Source organism: Macaca thibetana, chromosome 1 (genome assembly GCF_024542745.1).
Source record: "Macaca thibetana thibetana isolate TM-01 chromosome 1, ASM2454274v1, whole genome shotgun sequence".
In the NCBI taxonomy this organism is placed as follows: domain Eukaryota; kingdom Metazoa; phylum Chordata; class Mammalia; order Primates; family Cercopithecidae; genus Macaca; species Macaca thibetana.
In genome coordinates this window covers 215,821,553-215,840,558 of record NC_065578.1, presented here as the reverse complement: position 1 = coordinate 215,840,558, position 19,006 = coordinate 215,821,553, and the positions used below count along the sequence as shown (strand labels likewise).

At 37.0% G+C, this 19,006-nt stretch overlaps 1 protein-coding gene and 1 pseudogene across 3 annotated transcripts in view; one reads left to right on the top strand and one right to left on the bottom strand.

The window, feature by feature from the left end:
* LOC126951160 (40S ribosomal protein S2-like) overlaps positions 1 to 19,006 on the bottom strand; it is a 375,530-nt pseudogene that overhangs the window by 314,267 nt on the left and 42,257 nt on the right. The gene's annotated exons all lie outside the window — the stretch shown is intronic.
* The window catches only part of ADSS2 (adenylosuccinate synthase 2), a 43,813-nt gene that overhangs the window by 14,701 nt on the left and 10,106 nt on the right, over positions 1 to 19,006 (top strand). For both annotated transcript variants that reach the window (XR_007724371.1, XM_050785031.1), the window contains exons 3-9: positions 191 to 259; positions 4,695 to 4,745; positions 12,948 to 13,014; positions 13,298 to 13,405; positions 14,448 to 14,529; positions 17,091 to 17,217; positions 18,454 to 18,608. Coding sequence is in view for 1 of the 2 variants with exons in the window: in XM_050785031.1 (XP_050640988.1) it covers positions 191 to 259; positions 4,695 to 4,745; positions 12,948 to 13,014; positions 13,298 to 13,405; positions 14,448 to 14,529; positions 17,091 to 17,217; positions 18,454 to 18,608 (659 nt within the window). In the remaining variant the exon portion in view is untranslated. The remainder of the gene's footprint in view (positions 1 to 190; positions 260 to 4,694; positions 4,746 to 12,947; positions 13,015 to 13,297; positions 13,406 to 14,447; positions 14,530 to 17,090; positions 17,218 to 18,453; positions 18,609 to 19,006) is intronic.

Genomic DNA, 19,006 nt, shown 5'->3' with positions numbered 1-19,006 from the left:
TCATTGAGTATAATTCTAGCATAAAATATTCACTATATTATGTTCCATTATGTATTTAAATTATACTCCTATGAAAACTTGGAATCATTTCTGTGGTAACACCCTGGTAAATCAGAATGTCCTTTAAGTTACATGTGTCTGAGTTGTAATTATAGTGGCTTACGGCTGGGATTTGTTGGTTTTCCTTTAGGAAATGGTGTGGTAATTCATCTACCTGGATTGTTTGAAGAAGCAGAGAAAAATGTTCAAAAAGGAAAAGGTATGAAAGAATGAGTCTACTAGGTAACCAGTTGTTCTTTGTAAAGTTTTATTAGGATCTTATGCCAGGCAAACAACATGTTTGTCTTATACTTTAAAATTGCAGGCTACTATAGGACAAATTTTTAATGTCAGTTATTAAGTTTTATTTATTATAAACACCGTTTTAAACAGAACACTAACATCTTACGTCATTATGTTAAGTCTTGATTTTTTTACACATTGGTTATCTGTAAACTTTATCTTAAGGTAGCTAGAATTACAATATGTGGGTGGCAAAACTAGGAAATTCCTGAGTTTGCACACTGTCAGTCTTGTTTTCTGAAAGGTCTAGAGCTCTCCTTTTGTTGCTACAACTCAGGGATAAAAGGGAATTTTTTTACCCCCCCATGCTACACAGATGTAAGGGGAATTGTTTAGGGCCCTCCTTCTAAATGAAGTAAATGCTGCTTTTATGCAATATATCCATGCCCATCTTCTTAAAAGAAATAGTCCTGGATTCTTGCCTTTACTGATCTCTTGGATTTTTAGAGGTGTGTTTACATTAACCTTGGCCATCTCATTAGGGTGTGAGGGGAATTTGATAATACAAACCCAGTTTAAACATCTCTAATACAAAAATCTGAAATCCAAAATGCTCCCCAAATCTGAAACTTTTTGAACACAGACATGACACAAGTGGAAAGTTCCATACCCAACCTCATGCATCGAGTCACAGTCCAAACATAGGCGCACACACAGTTTATTCAGTGTCTCCAAGGGAAAAAAGGCCTTCTCCCCTTTCAGCTTTCATATATCTTTTCCATGCACGCCCAGATTCCCCCACACAAGGTGCCCACAGAGGGTAATAAAGTGGCATGTGTGCTAGCTGGATGTTCCAACTGTGGTAATAAATGAAACATAGAATACAGATGGAGACTGAAAGCCTACTGTTTGTTGTTACTGCTGTTTGCCAGCTGAAACAGATACTCTGGTGCTGCTGCTGTACTGCTTAGTTACCCTGAACACATTTTTTCCACTGTATTAGTGGTATGTCATTTTTTTTCCTGTTAAATACTTGCATGTGAATAACTGTAAGGAAATAATTACTTATCAGCATATAAATTCAGAGTCAAGAATGTTGGTATTGGTAAACAACCACAGATGGAGGAGGAAGAGGAGGAAGGAGGAGAAGGAGGAGGATGGAGGAAGAAGAGAAGGAGGAGGAGGAGGGTCCCTAAACTTTTTCATGCACAAAATTATTTAAAATACTGTATAAAATTGCCTCAATTGATGTATATAAGGTGTATATGGAACATAAATGAATTTCATGTATATATTTGAGCCACACACCCCAGAGATCTCATTATTTGTATGCAAATATTCCAAAGTCCAAAAAAAAATCTGAAATCTGAAATATTCTGGTATTTGGAATAAGGGAATCTCAACCTGTAATACATAATTGAGGAGAATCATTAGTATAGTTTCCCCTTGAATTAGCTCACATTTAAAAGACGCAATTACTGTTAAAGTATTGTTCAGGTTTTTTTTTTTTTTTTTTTTTTTTTGGAGATGGAGTCTTGCTTTGTCATGCAGGCTGGAGTGCAGTGGCACGATCTCGGCTCACTGCAACTTCTGCTTCCTGGGTCCAAGCGATTCTCCTGCCTCAATCCCGAGTAGCTGGGACTACAGGCACGTGCCACCATGCCTGGCTAATTTTTTGTATTTGTAGTAGAGATGGGGTTTCACCATGTTAGCCGGGATGGTTTCCAACTCCTGACTTTGTGATCCGCCAGCCTTGGCCTCCCAAAGTGCTGGGATTACAGATGTGAGCCACCGCGTCCTGCCCTGTTCAGGTTTAAAAGTAGCAATCTGTCCTCAAGTGTTCTTAACCACTAAATGTGATTTTACAGAACCCTGTCTTTGCTACCATCTCTTTTCTCCTTTCTGCGTTTTTACCTGTGACCTAGTCTGTGATTTTTATATTGGTGCTGCTCTCTGTTCTCATCTCCTTTAATAAGTTTGCCCTACTCCCTTTTTCCTTCTAGCCTATCCGACCCTGCTCTTTTTCCACTTTACTGAATTTCTTGCTCCTATTTTCTTTATTGTATCTCCTAAACTAATTTTAGAGTACATGTTTGTGTGTCGAAACAGCCATAGAGGGGGACGCTTAATATTCCAGGTTTACTTTTTCGCACGTTACCGAGGAGGTTCTCCTCTTTAATCTTTAAGGAATATATTTTAAAAATAAATCTTAAGGTAAAAACAAATTTTTCATTATTAAAGATTAGTTTTGAAATGTTTGCAGCTTGGCAGTTTGTCTTTAGTATTGTCTTTAAAGAAAAACATCAATTTGGATTCATTTGTTCATTCAAGCATTTTTTTTTTTTGGAGACATGGTCTTGCTCTGTCGTCTATGGTGGAGTGCAGTGGTGTGAACACAGTAGTGAGCCTCTACCTCCTGGGCTTAAGCAGTCCTCCTACTTCAGCCTCCCGAGTAGCTGGGGCCGTAGGCACGTGCCACCATGCCTGGCCAGGTTTTTAAATTTTTTTTATTTTTGTAAAGATGGGGTCTTTCTGTGTCACCCAGGCTGGTCTCAAACTCCAGGCCTCAAGCAATCCTCCTGCCTTGGTCCCCCAAGTGCTAGGATTATAGGCCACTGCTCTCAGCCAAAAATAATTTTTAAAACCACTTATTGGATAACAGGCCCTGTGCTATGAAAACTCACAGCCTCTCCTCTAGGTCTTCCACAGTTAAATGGGGAGACAGATATATCTCCTTACAATTCACTGTAGTAAGTACAGTAATTAACAGTAGTACCTTAGAAGAATTAGTGAAAAAGCTTATTTTCTGTGCTTTTTTTTTTTTTTTTTAGATGGAGTCTTGCTCTGTCACCAGGCTGGAGTGCAGTGGCACGATCTCGGCTCACTGCAGTCTCTGCCTCCTGGCTTCAAGCGATTCTCCTGCCTCAGCCTCCTGAGTAGCTGGGATTACAGGCGCCCGCCACCACACCCAACTAATTTTTGTATTTTTAGTAGAGACAGGGTTTCACCATGTTGGCCAGGATGGTCTCGATCTCCTGACCTCAGGTGATCCGCCCGCCTTGGCCTCCTGAAGTGCTGGGATTACAGGCATAAGCCACCACACCCGGCCCATATTTTTTATAATAATTATCTTTTGGGAAAGGGTGCCATTCCTAAAATTAACTCCCTTCTGTCAAATTTCTCCCTGCTAGGTACCTAACCTCCCCTAGCAAATTTCTGCCTGCCAGGTACCTAACCTCCCCAGCATGATGTTTTTCTACCATTTGCCTTTTGGATTCCTAGAAATATTTTATGTGGATGTGACTGGTTTGAATTTGGAGCTTTTAGAGCAAGACATTTGGAAAGATAGCATGTGAGTGAATTTATGTATGGAATGAATGACGTGAGAAAACTCTTGTTAGTCATGATGTTTCCTATACAGAAGAAAAGATACAAACATGATTGCTTCAGTAAAAAATGCTTTTAGGCCGGGCGCGGTGGCTCAAGCCTGTAATCCCAGCACTTTGGGAGGCCGAGACGGGCGGATCACAAGGTCAGGAGATCGAGACCATCCTGGCTAACACGGCGAAACCCCGTCTCTACTAAAAACACACACACACACAAAAAATTAGCCGGGCGAGGTGGCGGCGCCTGTGGTCCCAGCTACTCGGGAGGCTGAGGCAGGAGAATGGCGGGAACCCGGGAAGCGGAGCTTGCAGTGAGCTGAGATCTGGCCACTGCACCCCAGCCTGGGCGACAGAGCGAGACTCCGTCTCAAAAAAAAAAAAAAAAAAAAAAAAAATGCTTTTAGACATTGTATTTCCTTTTTTTTGAGACAGCATCTCGCTCCACTGCCTACACTGCAATGTAGTGGCACAATCTTGGCTCACTGCAACCCCTGCCTCCCGGGTTCAAGTGATTCTTGTGCCACAGCTACCCGAGTACCTGGGATTAGATGCACCCACCACGATGCCCAGCTAATTTTGTATTTTTAGTAGAGATGGGGTTTTATCATGTTACCCAGGCTGGTCTCAAACCCCTGGTCTCAAGTGATCCACCTGCCTTGGCTTCCCACAGTGTTGGGATTACAGGCATTAGCCACCATGCCCGGCCTAGACATATTTCTAAAGAAATTAAGATTTTAGGCTGAGGTGGGCAGATCACGAGGTCAGAAGAATGAGACTGTCCTGGCTAACACGGTGAAAACCAGTCTGTACTAAAAATACAAAAAAAAATTAGCCGGGCGAGGTGGCGGCGCCTGTAGTCCCAGCTACCCGGGAGGCGGAGCTTGCAGTGAGCCGAGATCGCGTCACTGCGCTCCAGTCTGGGCGACAGAGCGAGACTCCGTCTCAAAAAAAAAAAAGAAATTAAGATTTAAAACTGCTGTACAGAATATTCAATTAAAATATATCTTTTTTCCCCTTTCTCTCCAGGACTAGAAGGCTGGGAAAAAAGGCTTATTATATCTGACAGAGCTCATATTGGTAAGGTGGATATATTGCATTTATTTGTAACTATCTTTTTATCAGAAATTTATCAAATGAAAGTATTTAGTAACTAATTTTGTCTTTTATTTTTATTTAGCATAAGTAGGATGGATTGTAGTAATTGAGTTCTAAATACAAAAAAAACTTACTAACTTCTTTTTTAACAAAGTCTAGGCTGAAATTTACCTATTTGAAAAAAAGGTTAGCTAAGCAAATTTGTAATACAAGTGGTATTTCATAAGACATCTCTAATTCTATTTAAAAATAAGCCACATCAAATGCAAAGAACATTTATTTGTACATGTAATATTCTTGTAAAAAGTAAGTGTACCATTTTGCAGATAGAGTGAGTCTTTGTGCCTAAAATGTAATAATTATTGCTTTTTAAGTGATTCAGATTTTGTTCAGACTAACCTAAATTTCAGCCACTACCAATAAATTTGGGATTTTCTTTTCTGTTATTTTTCTCTTTCAGAACCAATAGAATTGTTAATTAGCAGTGACATGATTAAGAGACAATAACCAGAAAATAAATCAGTAAAAACCATGTAGGAAACTTCTCTATGATTGATCTGCACTCTTAAATTATATTTAAATATGTATGTGTCCTGTGGCAGTAGCTGCTCTAGTTTTAACACTGGCCTCTATTTAAAAGGCAGCCTCATCAAGATACTTAACAGTATTTATCAGCCAAGCACAGAAATCAAATAATGGTCCCTCCAGATAATAGCCACAGACTTGAATCCTAGGTATAATCCTAGTAACCCAAATAAAATAACTTATTTAAAGTAAACTCTATTGAATTAACATACAGTTTTTATATGAAACTGGCTTCTTTGTTACATTGTGTGCCACAGGCTTCTTAATCTGTAAAGTCTGAAAGGAACAATTTTTTGTTTTTACTGAAAAACAGTTTTATGTCAATATTTGTTGTCCTCCTGTATGTTGTCTATTAGTAGGCTGGTTATCCTTGAATGCAAAGACTTTGATAGCTGTTTGTTAGTGTAACTGGATAAAATGTGGAATACTTCTGTATTTAATATAAAACTAAGCTTGTGAGTAGTTTATATTTCACCTGGTTATACTTAAACTATGATAGTATTATCAGTAATACTTTTATTTAAAAGGCACCTTTTATAATTCCAGAATAATTAATAACATAGATGCATAACCAAGACAAAAACCAAAGGAAACAAAGAAGCTTTGCAGTCCCAAATGATAACATGCAATTTGGATAAGGACAAAAGGGTTTTGTTTTGGTTTTCAGAAGAAGGAGGTTGTCATTTTCGTTGCCCATTTTAAGCTTCTGATTTTAAAAATATTTATATTTTGTTTGTTAGCTTATCTTAGGACTTGAATTTTAAACTTATATATCACTGTTGTGCTATCATATAGGAAGCAATACAGTGTTACTAATACTTTTTTTTTGTTGTTAGATGGAGTCTCGCTTTGTCACCCAGGCTGGAGTGCAGTGGGGTGATCTCAGCTCACTGCAACCTCTGCCTCCTGGGTTCAAGCGATTCTTCTGCCTCAGCCTCCTGAGTAGCTGGGATTACAGGTGTGCCACCATGCCCAGCTAATTTTTGTGTTTTTAGTGGAGATAGGGTTTCACATGTTGGTCAGGCTGGTCTTGAACTACTGACCTCAGGTGATCTGCCCACCTTGGCCTCCCAAAGTGCTGGGATTACAGGCGTGAGCCACTGCCTCCAGCCCTACCAATATTCTTTCTTATTGGCAGTTTCCTAGGTGTATAAGGAAAAATATGTTTTTGTGAAGTACTTTTGTAGCGTTTTTGTTTGCTTATACTTACTACTCATTAGCTTTATTTATTCTGTTACCAATAGTCAACTTTATCTTCTTTTACCTTCGTGATTTTATGTGTAGCTTTTTGGTATCCATTGTTCTATTGTGGATAAAGCAAGGCACTGCATTAGATGATAAAAACCACTACTTATCTTCAGAACGTTCTAATGGCTTTTTGTTATGTTGTCTGCTCTGTGAAATTCATTATCTTAATCAGCATACCACAATTTAGGATTGCAAAACAAATAATCCCTAATACCTGCCCTTTGAATACCGTATAGCATCAGCGTATGTAATCAGGTAGTTGGGCTATGTGCAGATATAAATGTATGCTGATGATATCAGCCTGTTGGAAAGAACATCGTGTTAAGAGACATATCCCTGTTCCTGTCTGGATTCTCCATCTTCCTTCTTCATTGCAATTGCTTTGGGTCTGTCACTTAACAGTTCCATCCTTGGTACAGCATAGAGGTTAAGCAAGTTACTTAATTATTTTAGACCACCAAAACAAAACAACAAAGTAGTATGGGAAGGGGTAAAAAGGCCTAGAGTAAAAGGAAAGTAATGTAGTTTAAGCCATAATAAATGTAAATGAATATTATTATTTTATTTACAATTATATTTCTTTAATAATGATTTTTTTCCCATAAATGTATGTCCTTAAAGGAAAGTATTTCTGACAGAGGACTGAGCCTGTAGAAGATAAGCTCAGACTAAAATTGAGGTGTTAGTAGTAATATGTGTAATAATGGATGTGTTGTGCTTTCAAATGTGTGTTACTATAAGCCTATAAGGTTCATTTCCTAGGGTCCTTAAAAAGTCTTACAAGAAACATATTTTTTATTTTATTATTTTATTTTATTATTTTTTGAGACAGGGTCTCATTCTATCACCCATGCGGGAGTTCAGTGGCATGATCTTGGCTCACTACAACCTCCGCCTCCTGGGTTCAAGCGATTCTCGTACCTCAGCCTCCTGAGTAGCTGGGATTACAGGCATGTCCCACCACGCCCAGCTTATTTTTTTGTGTTTTTAGTAGAGACAGGGTTTCGCTATGTTGGCCAGGCTGGTCTTGAACTCCTGACCTCAAATGATCCACCCGCCTCGGCCTCCCAAAGTGCTGGGATTACAGGCGTAATCCACTGCCCGGTCAGAAACATGTATTTTAATATAATCAATTCTAAAATAGTGAAAAGGAGTAAACAGTATCATTAAAAAATCAGAAAGCTAATTGGAAAGTCGTTGCTGTGAAACTGCTTCCGTCTTTGCTTTAGAGACTGCCCTGTCACCATGGCACTGAATGGACAGTTTTGTAAGCTCCATTGTGATTTAAGGCGTTAGAATTCTCATTTCAGAACTGAGTACAGGATCTGGCATATAGATGCTTCAAAATGTTCATTTACTTCCAAGGATTTTTAAAATCTTCCGTAGTATGAGATTCTGTATAAAAGTGTGGTGGGTGATATGGAGCGTAGTACAATGGAAAAAACTATAGGCTTTGAAACTGAGGGATCTGGATCCAAATCTTGATTATGGATCCTCTGGCAAGTGATTTCCTTTGCAGTCACTAGTTCCCCAATCAGTAAAAACACCTTACACAGGTTGTGTCCACAAAGGAAAGAATTTTACGTGTTTTATTCATATATGTGTACACCCAACAGCTAACTTAAGTGCTGTACTTGGTCAAGATATACTGTTTTTATCCTGACAAATACTGCTCTGTAGTTTTCTTTAGTTTTGTTGTCTGTTCTTCAATTTTGGTGCCTTCTATTTTTCTGAAAGAGTTATGTGTGAGGTTGGTAATATTTCTTGTTTAAATGTTTTATAGAAAATCTTTGTGAGGATGTTTTTATGAATTCCATGAAGATTATGAATTTTATTTCTTTAATAGATATTGGGATATTCAGATTTTTCTGTTTCTTGTGTCAGTTTTAGTAATTTATGTTTCCTAAAGAAATGTATTCGTCTAACTTCTCAAATTATTGGTAACTTTGTAGTCTTCAGTGATGTCCCTCTTTTATTCATGGTATCCATTTTATTGATTTTGTGGGTTTTTTTTTTTCTTCCCAAAAAACCATTTTCTCTATTTTCTGTTTCACTGGGTTCAGCTCTTTCTATTCTTCCTACTTTCTTTGGTTTAAATTTGCTCGTTTTTGTAGTTCCTTTAGAAGCTTGGATCATGAACTCTACTAGACCGACGTCGCTCTCTTCCTCCCTCCTTTCCTCCCACCCTCCCTTCCTTTCTTCCTTTCTGACCTTTCTTTTCTAATGTAAGCATTTAAAATTACATGTGTTCCTCTAACACATGTAATTATGTTAGCTATATTCCACAAATATTATTTATACATTCATTTCCATTCAGTTCAAAATAACATAATTTATATTTTAACCTATATGTTGAGTATGATGTTCGTGTTTCCAAATATTGGAAGATTTTCATGATTTCTCTCTATTCATAATTTAATTTTATTGTGAACAGAGAATATACTCTGTATGATCCTAATCTTAGTTTGTTGAGACTTCTTTTCTGGCTCAGGATGTGGTCTGTTTGGTTAATAGTCTTCATGCACTGGAAAGAATATGTGCTCTGCTCTTGTTGAGTAGAGTGTTCTTTAAATGCCAATTAAATCAAATTGTTTGATAGTGTTGTTCAAGTCCTGTATCCCAGCTGATTTTCTATCTATATTCTGTCAGTTCCTGGGAGGAGTGTTGAGCCTCTGACAATAATTGTGGATTTGTCTATTTCTCTTTTGAAGTCAGTCAGTTTCTGCTTCATGCACATTGAAGCTCTGTTAGGTTCATGTATGTTTACAGTTCTGATTTTGATGCATTGAACCTTTCCTCATTATGAATTGGTATTAACAACCATAGCTTTTTATGATCAGCAGGTTTCCCTGGTGCTGTTAGTGGGAAAGTTTTGATGCTGTATGTACTAGTTAGTTACTTTTCAGAAGCTAAATTTGTTATTGTGTGATTTAAAAGTATCTAATAAGCTATGAATGTTAATACCACAATATCCTCTTTATGGTAATATTCCTTATTCTGATATCTACTTTGATATTAATATAGCCACTAGAGTTACCTTAAGATTACTATTTGCATGGTGTATCGCATTCCATCCTCTAATGATCTTTAGTGTGTCTGTCTCTTTGGATCTTATAATGTATTTTTTATAGACAAAATGTAGTTGGGTCTTGCATTTTATTCATTGTGACAATTTTATCCTTTAATTGGAATGTTTAGACTATTTACTTTTACTATAGTTAATTATCACTATGGTTAGATTTATGTCTGCTCTTTGTTTTCTTTTTATTTATTCTTTATTTTTCTTCTTTTCCTGCTTTCTTTTACACTGAACATTTTTAATATTATCCCCACTGTTAACTTACTAGCTATACCTCTTGTTTTATGAATTTATGAATTTTGGTAGTTGCTGTAGGGGCTATAATTGCATCTTTTAGTTACTCGAGTTACCTTCAAGTATTTCACTTAGAAGGTTTAAGCAGTTGATTTTTTTAAGGCAACTTAAAAATTATTAAGTTGCTGGCCAATTCTTTACATTAGCACACTAATGCAAGGACCTATTGCATTAAACTTTTGCCCTGTTCACTGAATCTCATAACTCAGTTTGTACTATAAGAGATGCTTATTGAGGGAAAATGGCCTAATGAGTGGTTGAGACCCTTAAAAAAATTAAATATGAAATCCAGATTTGTTAGGTGTCTGTTCTTTTATTTAATATCGATGTATTACATGCCTACTGTGTCAGGTATGGTGCTGAGCACTAAGGATTCAGCAGTGGAAAAGACCAAAAGCATCCCTTAATGGAGCATATCGTGTACTAGTGAAAACAGATCATATCACTAGAAATGTGTAATCCATGTAGCATGGCATATAGTGCTCAGTTCTGAGGAGAAATAGTAACTCAGAGAAAGGAGCTAGGCAATGGCAGGCAGTTTGAAGGAGGAGGTAGGGGCCTACAGTTGTATGTAATGTGGCCGGGGAGCCTTCACTGAAAAGTGACAGTTGAGTCCAAGACCTCGGGGAGATGTGAGAAAGCAAGCAAAGTGGCTGTTACATGTTCCGAGTCTCATACTAAATATGGTATAACATTAATCATGTTAATAAAACTTAAGTATAATAGTAAATTAAAACTTTGAAAATGCTGTTAATAAACTTAACTAAAGGTGCACAATTATGATGTTTTCTTTGTTTGCAATATCTAGGCTGTAGAAAGTGAAACAGATATTCCAAGGCTGTTCTTTCAAAACAGTAATAGTGGAGGCATTAATGCTCCATGCCGTGATGAAGCCTTATGAACGTAATTATTCTGATTACACTAATTGCTTCCTGGGGCCTAGAAAAACCAAGGAAAGCATTAGCTCTGTGACAAGGCGCTAAATTAATGTCTGAAAAATATGGTTCACCTGCTTTGCAGCAACCATTTATCTGTGGGTTGTCAGTTGCTTTTTAAATTTCTTTGAGCATAAAAAACAAAACATTTACTTTCAAATGTCTTTTTATTCAAAAGAAATGAGAATGGTATACTCTAAGATCTCAATCTTGTCATAACTGATTTGCAAATTCAGGGTTTAATGAAACAGCCCTTCAGAACTATTCTGGCCTCTCAAGTAACTGAGAAAGACTATTGCTTGGGCAATAAAATGGGAACATGATGATAAACTGACCCTTACAGATCAAAATTATTGTTTACATAAAGAGTATTTTATTCTTTTTCATTGCTGTGCAGTATCCCTTTATATGACCATTTCACACTTTTAAAAATCCATTCATTCTACCATTGATGAAAATTTGAGTTGTTTCCAATATTGGGATATTACAAATACTGTTACCCTGAGCATTCTTGTAGATATCTTTTGGTGTGCAGTATACTGATATGACTTTAAAGGTGTTACTGTTACCTAACTGTGTGGCACTAAGGCAGATATTGCTTACTAGATACTTTTAAATCACACAAATTTAGTTTCTGAAATATAACTGATTAGCATGTACAGTATCAAAACTTTCCTACTAACAGCACCAGGGAAACCTGTTGATCATAAAAAGCTGTGGTTGTTAACCTTGCCAAGCATGGCAGGAGGATTGCCTTGACAGTTTTAGTAGTGTCTCAAAAGGAGGAAAGTAGAGAAGAGTACATACATGGTTTTATGGGCAGGGTTAATCAGAGGATGGGTTTAGATTGGGTTATCAGACTTTTCTAGCTTCACCATCTATAACTTCAATAACAGTCTTCTAATGCTTCTAAATAGTTCTTTTACAGATGCTACCATTAATCCCAAGAACCTCATATCAGTCTTTCTGTTAAACATCTACACATTTCAACTTAATTATTTGGAAACAGTGACTTCATTAGCAAAAAGAAACTATGGTTAAATATACTAAAAATCAGTAAATTGTACATCTTAAATGGGTGAATTTTGTGCTATATAAATTATATTCCCATAAAACTGTTTAAAAACAAAACAAAAAACAAGAAGCCTTGGTTAGAAGTTCAGAGACCAAAATTCCAGTTCTGCCTCTTCTGTAAACCAGCTATTTGTTCAGTCAGTAAATATTTGAGGACTTGTTTGCACTGGAAATCAACTAGTAGACTAAACTGACATGATCCTAATACTCTCAGAGCATTGGCAGGGGAGAAAGAGTACAAGTTATGTGTAGGTGTAGAAAGAGGCAATATTTCATGCAGAAGTACATGCCTTGTAGCTGAGGGCTGCAAAGAATGCCAGTGTGACCAGAGGGCAGTGCGGGTGGCAGAGCATGAGTATAAGATGAAAGTGTAGACTGTGCAAGGAGGCCAGATAATAAAAATAATTTTGTCTCTTTTTTTAGAGCAGTGGAAAACTGTTGAGTTTTAAGGGCAGGGGAGGTGTGAATGCCATATTTGTGTCTTGGAAAGATGCTTTGGCTGCATGACAGCATTTGGATTAGCGATGTCTAAGAATGGAAAGAGGTACACACACTAGGAGACTGCAGTTTTGGTGAGAGATGATGGAAGCTCGAGACTAGTGAGGAAAAGGAAGGTGTCAACATGAGCCCTAGATTCTAGGAGTCCAGAACCTAAAGAAAAAAGAGTATTTTTGTAAATTGGCCTTTGTAAAATTTTAGGGCAGAATGTTTCAAAATTAACCTCTTAATGACTTAGTTTTTTAAATAGTATAGACTGTAATAAATAAGAGTGAAAGATCAGACAGATTTTCATCTTAATGTACTAGTTGGTGTTAACATCTTCTACCATTATCACTTTTAAAAATGTGTTTAATTTGTTATACTGAAATGAGGCTGAAGGGATTTATAACTTCAGTAATTTGAAATGCAGTGTATTTTGCTTTTGTGTATTATCTTTGTTTCAACAACTGTGGTTTTATTTCCCCTCAGTATTTGATTTTCATCAAGCAGCTGATGGTATCCAGGAACAACAGAGACAAGAGCAAGCAGGAAAAAAGTATGTGTGTGTGTTTTTTGTTTGTTTGTTTTTTGTTTTTTGTTTTTGGTACAGTTTAAGCATTTACAGACCCTTATATTTTAATTCTAGACCAGAAGTTTAAGAAAAGTAAGTATTAGAATATCCTGTTTTAGAGAAAATCAGTAGGATTATGAACATATACTTAGCAAGAAATAATATAAACAGAAAATAGTCATATGTAACTTTATTCACTGTAATGATCTGACCATAAGACCTACATCTTTCTTGTCTAACTTAAAGCTTGTTTGGATTTGTTTTTAAGTTTGGGTACAACAAAAAAGGGCATTGGCCCAGTTTATTCGTCCAAAGCTGCTCGGAGTGGACTCAGGATGTGCGACCTTGTTTCTGACTTTGATGGCTTCTCTGAGAGGTAACTAACTTGTGTTTGAAAATGGAAGGAATGAATGCATTTTTAGATTTTTTTCTTTAAAACCTAGGGTGTAAAATGGTACAGTCAGTGTTCTAGTTAAAATAGTGGTGGTTGGCCTTTTTAAGATTTGAAATGTTCAAGTTATCTTCATTACATTATACTTAATCTTTAGTTACAGATTAACTTCATGAAAAATAACATGACGGTGGTTTAATAGAATGTCCTAAGAAGACAAAGGCAGAGTTATATTTAAGAATTGAAATATGGAATGGTTTCCTGAGAAATAGAATGATTCCAGGGGCTGTGGCAGTCCTTGGATGGTTACATTCTAAGGTCTTGATCCTTGCATTTTCAGACCTGGAGACTCCTTATGTCCTCCCACCCAGAAATCATTAGCTCTCAGATACTGGTGAATTATTGTATACCAAGCTCAACTTGAAAAACAGAGATGCTACGTTAACACATGCTTTCTGTAGCCAGATCTCCATGGGAAACCTAGTAGTCATCAAAAAGCTACTCAGTGACTCAATGATGGGGAGTTGGTTGTGTATAATAACAAGTGGCATCAAAGCTATAATGACATTGTATCCCCTTTCAATCAACCACGTAACATTTGTCTGCACTGGCAGTGCACCTTTACTGAAGAATGTTAGATTGCTAATGTCTGCCTCTCTCTCTTTTACAAGTATCGTGTAAACTGCCCCTGTTTGTTATGGTACAGTATAATACAGTTAATTCAGATTTAAGTCTTTTGTGTTTACAGATTTTAGTCATTCCATTTCTCTTCCCTCCCTACACACATATCACCTTAATTATATTGTCGCTATGCCTAAACTTGAGTAAAAAAATAATTTGAATGTCTTATGTATTCATATGGCTGATCTCCTTTATTAAATTTTATTTCTCAGAAGGTAACGTCAGTTTCAGGATTAATTTGCTGTTAAGATCATTTACCATCTGCAGAAATCATTGAAATCAAATGATACTATTTTAAATATTTTTGTACAGAGTGGTAATGTCTTGATTTATCTGTATTTCTCAGGTTTAAAGTTCTAGCTAACCAATACAAATCTATATATCCTACTTTGGAAATAGACATTGAAGGTGAATTACAGAAACTCAAGGTAATGCTTTCTGATCTCTTTAATGTTCTTTTTAATACTTGTTTGCCAAATTGGCATCTAGATCTTTTCATTCCTGCAGGCTTTGGGTAAGAACTGGCAAAGGAAATTGTTTGTCTTGGACATGGTATGTTTAAGTGACTTTACATGATATGGTTTAGATAAAATACTGAGTAGGGAGCAGGAGGAGTACCTGAAGTAAAGGAGACAGAGTCCAGATCATACGTCTCATGTGCAATGACAGGGAGTTTAGATCTTATCCTGGAGATAATGAAAAGCTACTAGGAAATTTTGAACAGAAAGAAGACTAGATTTGCATTATCTAAAAATCACTTCTAACAGTTGGAGGATAGATCAGCAGAGGGCTGAGTGAGAACTTTTCAGGCTAACCAACCCGTTTAGGAAGGATAACCCCATAGGGCCAGTTTCTTTAGCACTGCACTCTTAAGAGACAAATAAGGTAATTGACCAAAGATTAGTCTTTTCTTGGCAACTATTAGGTGTCAGTGGTGCTTACATTGGTCAGTAGTTGAAATTCCTATCCTCTCCATTCTTTCACCTTTTACTATTTTTGATGAACTTCAAACTGTTTCCTGTGAATCTGATTATTATTTCTTCTCATCTATAAATAAGTATCAGTATCAGTTCCAGAACTGAGTAGGAATCTACAAACCTCATATGCCATTCTAGAATAAATGCAGACCTTAGGTCTGCCCTATCACTGAGTTCTAAACAAATATGACCTACAAGGAACGTTTTAAATGTTAGGTATTTGCATTTCAGTGCACAGATTGCTGTTACAAATAGACTGCCATTTTCTTTTTATTCAGTTATGCAATAAATATTTTGTTTTATTTTGTTTTTTGAGACAGGGTCTCGCTTTGTCACCCAGGCAAAGCGAGAACTGTATGAACTGTATGAACTTTGTCACACAGTTCATACAGTGGCATGAACACAGCTCACTGCAGCCTTGACCTCCTAGGCTCAAGGGATCCTCCCTCCTCAGCCTCCCGAGTAGCTGGGACTATGGGCACACCACCACACCCTGCTAGTTTTTTTTTTGGTAGAGATGGGTTTTCACCATGTTGCCCAGGCTGGTCGTGAATGCCTGAGCTAAAGCAATCTGCCTGCCTTGGCCTCCCAAAGTGCTGGGATTATAGGCATGAGCTACCATACCCAGTCTATTATGCAACAAATATTTTAACTTTTTGACTAGCAACTTGGACATATTTACTTGCCAAAGTATGAGTATGGCTTTTCAATTCCATTTTATATGTGTTCCACGTGAATGTAAAGTAGATGAATAATAATAAATAGAATTGGGTAAGAAGATTCTTATAGGTAACGTGTGTTGAACCAGAAAACTTTAAGAAACAAGTGGGATGACTAGTGTGGTCATTTCAGGCATGAAAATAGAACTAAAATGGGAATAAGTCAGAAATTGGAGGCTAGAGCCAAGGAGCGATCTAGACATTTATCAGTGGGTATTAACGCACTCCGGTGGGTTCATGAGTAGATTCTGGAATTTCCGTAATAGTCTACATATTTAAACATAGTTGAACCTAGGTTTCATGCAGTTATACTATAAGGCCTTAGGGGAAGCTCTTGGTTATTTTACATTTTTAATTGAGTTCTGAAGTTAAGCAGTAGTACTAACAATTAAATGCTTTGAGAAATTTTTATAATGCCCGTGTGTTACATAGTATTGGACATTATCTACTAGTAATAGTGTAGAGATAGATAATGTTACAGTAATGGGATAAAATTTAAAAGAATAACAGCAATCAATCACTAATAGTTGCATACTTGGCAGTGTAACTTGTGGCCCTTACCACATTTTGAGAATCACTCTGATGCAAGTTTCAGAATTCATGGTTGGCCAGACACAGTGGCTTACACCTGTAATTCAGCACTTTGGAGGCTGAGGTGGGTGGATCACTTGAGAACAGCCTGGGCAACATGGGCAAATTCACCTCTACCAAAAAAAAAAAAAAAAAAAAAATGTAGGTGGTCATGGTGGTGGTGCAGCTACCCAGGAGGCTGTGGTGGGAGGATTGCTTGAGCCTGGGAGGTCGAGGCTGCAAGTGAGCCATGTTCCCACCGTGTACTTCAGCCTGGGTGACAGAGCAAGGCTCTGTCTCAAAAAATGAAATAAAATTTAAAAAATCGTGGTTTTTATGTTATAAATGCAACTTTTCAAATACCTCACAAAATTTAAAAGCACAATGTAATATAGTCATTTATTTTTATTTTCCTGAAAGCTGTTTTATGAAGTATGACTACTTTGCTGAGAGGGTTTTATTTGCAGTGAGGTTAATATAGAACCTTTGAATTTCACCGTATCTAGTTTTTGTTGAGCTAATGCCTCTTTTCTGTTCCTGGAAAATCAGCATGAGAGATGAAAGCTAATCCAAATGTTACAATAGAGTGAGCACCGTCACCAGTCCTTTTCTGCTTTGCGTTTGTCAGTTTTCATGTCATAAAGTCAGGTAATTTATTCTTGTTCTGGTTACGTTAAACATTTTTTAATATACATGGAAATTGGTTGTTGTCTTTGTGTATAGGGTTATATGGAAAGGATTAAACCAATGGTGAGAGATGGAGTTTATTTCCTATATGAGGCCCTACATGGACCACCAAAGAAAATCTTGGTAGAAGGTGCAAATGCAGCACTATTAGATATTGATTTTGGTAAGTAAGGTACGATTTATAGTTAAGGGAGCTTAACTGAACCCTAAGTAGTTAAGATATAAATAAGTAATGTTAGCATTAAGGAGTTTTAAAACAATGTTTTTAGCTTGTATATTCAGGAATGATGAAAGTTTGTTGTCTTGTGGCACTCTTTTTAAAGGAATATTACAGAACACACAATACATGTGTTAAGTTCCCTATTTTATTAGAAAAATAAAATCATTTGAGTTCAGTAGGTCTGAGGTTCTGTAAATTGTGGTTTTCATTGGTTTATGGTTCAGTTTCAATGCCTGGAACTGTAAGGTAAGATAAATTCTGTGGAAGAATATGCATCTTTAATTCAACCTTTTAAAAATGGTACATTATTATTAAGCAAGATTTATAAAAGCCTATTTATATAGATTAATTCCCTGGGCATGAGACTCTGAATTCAGAGCATTTCCTTCATCTTCAAAAGGTTAATTAATGCTTAACTTCTTTCTTCAAACTACTGCCTCATTAGTCTGTTGACCGTTTCATTTAAATATGATTTCTCATGATTAGTCTGATTGTTCTCAGCTTTTACTGACATTTCATGGGCTTTTGTCTCCAAGTAAACTATTGAAGAAAGTGTATTTCTGTATAGTAGATACGTATTTTTTATACCGTACTATGCCTAGCCAGTCCGGAAAGAAAACAGAGTGTCTGCTTGGTGGAGTGAATAGTTAAATATGAATGAGACCTTTGGGGGTGAGAAAGTATGCCACTCTTTAACTAGCTCTTGTAATTTGAGGGTTATTCCCTAAGTAGAGATTAAAAGCTGGGGAAATGTTGAATACTACAAAATTCTTGTGTTGCGGTCACTCCAGATTGCTACAACACTTTAAATATTCATATGAGGGAGTCATATTTGTTTTACACTAACAAGGAACTCTGAAAACATGTAGATGAGTTTCAGCATTAAATTTCTTCATAATCCATTAAGTGAGTAGCTACCATAAAGAGCTGAGTCAGTAACTGTACATGCATTCAAGGAGCTGCTCTGGTAAGCACTTCAGTTAAAGCTCTAACCTCGTTTTTATATCGTTACAGCTAAAATGAATAAAAAGTAAAACATTGGGACTTTGAGGGGGCAGTTACAGTTCAGATCTGTTAGATACCTATAATATACTCAAATGTAGAATTGTAATGGTATTTCTGTTTTAAAATGTGTTGTTTATGTGTATAGTATATTTTAATGTCTGGTTCTGTTTTTAGGGACTTACCCTTTTGTAACCTCTTCAAATTGTACTGTTGGAGGTGTTTGTACTGGTTTGGGTATGCCCCCTCAAAATGTTGGAGAAGTGTATGGAGTTGTGAAAGCTTATACAACTAGAGTTGGTATTGGTGCCTTTCCTACAGAGCAAGAAAATGTAAGCCTATTCTAAGTAAATAATCAAAATGTATTAAAAATTCATTCTTCTTTTTTTTTTCTTAATGAATTATTGTCTCCTGTACCTTTCACTCAATTTGCAAGATTGGTCAGAACAACGTTTTCCTAAATACATAATTTTGGCTGGACATGGTGGCCTCTGTCTATAATCCCAGCGCTTTGGGAGGCAGAGGCAGGCAGATCACTTGAGCCCAGGAGTTCAAGATCAGCCGGGGCAACATGGTGAAACCCTGTCACTAAAAAAAATACAAACATTAGCTGGGTGTGGTGGCGAGCACCTGTAGTCCCAGCTACTGGGGAGGCTGAGCAGGAGGATCGCTTGAGCCCAGGAGGCAGAGGTTGCAGTGAGCTGAGATGGCACCATGGCACTCCAGCCTG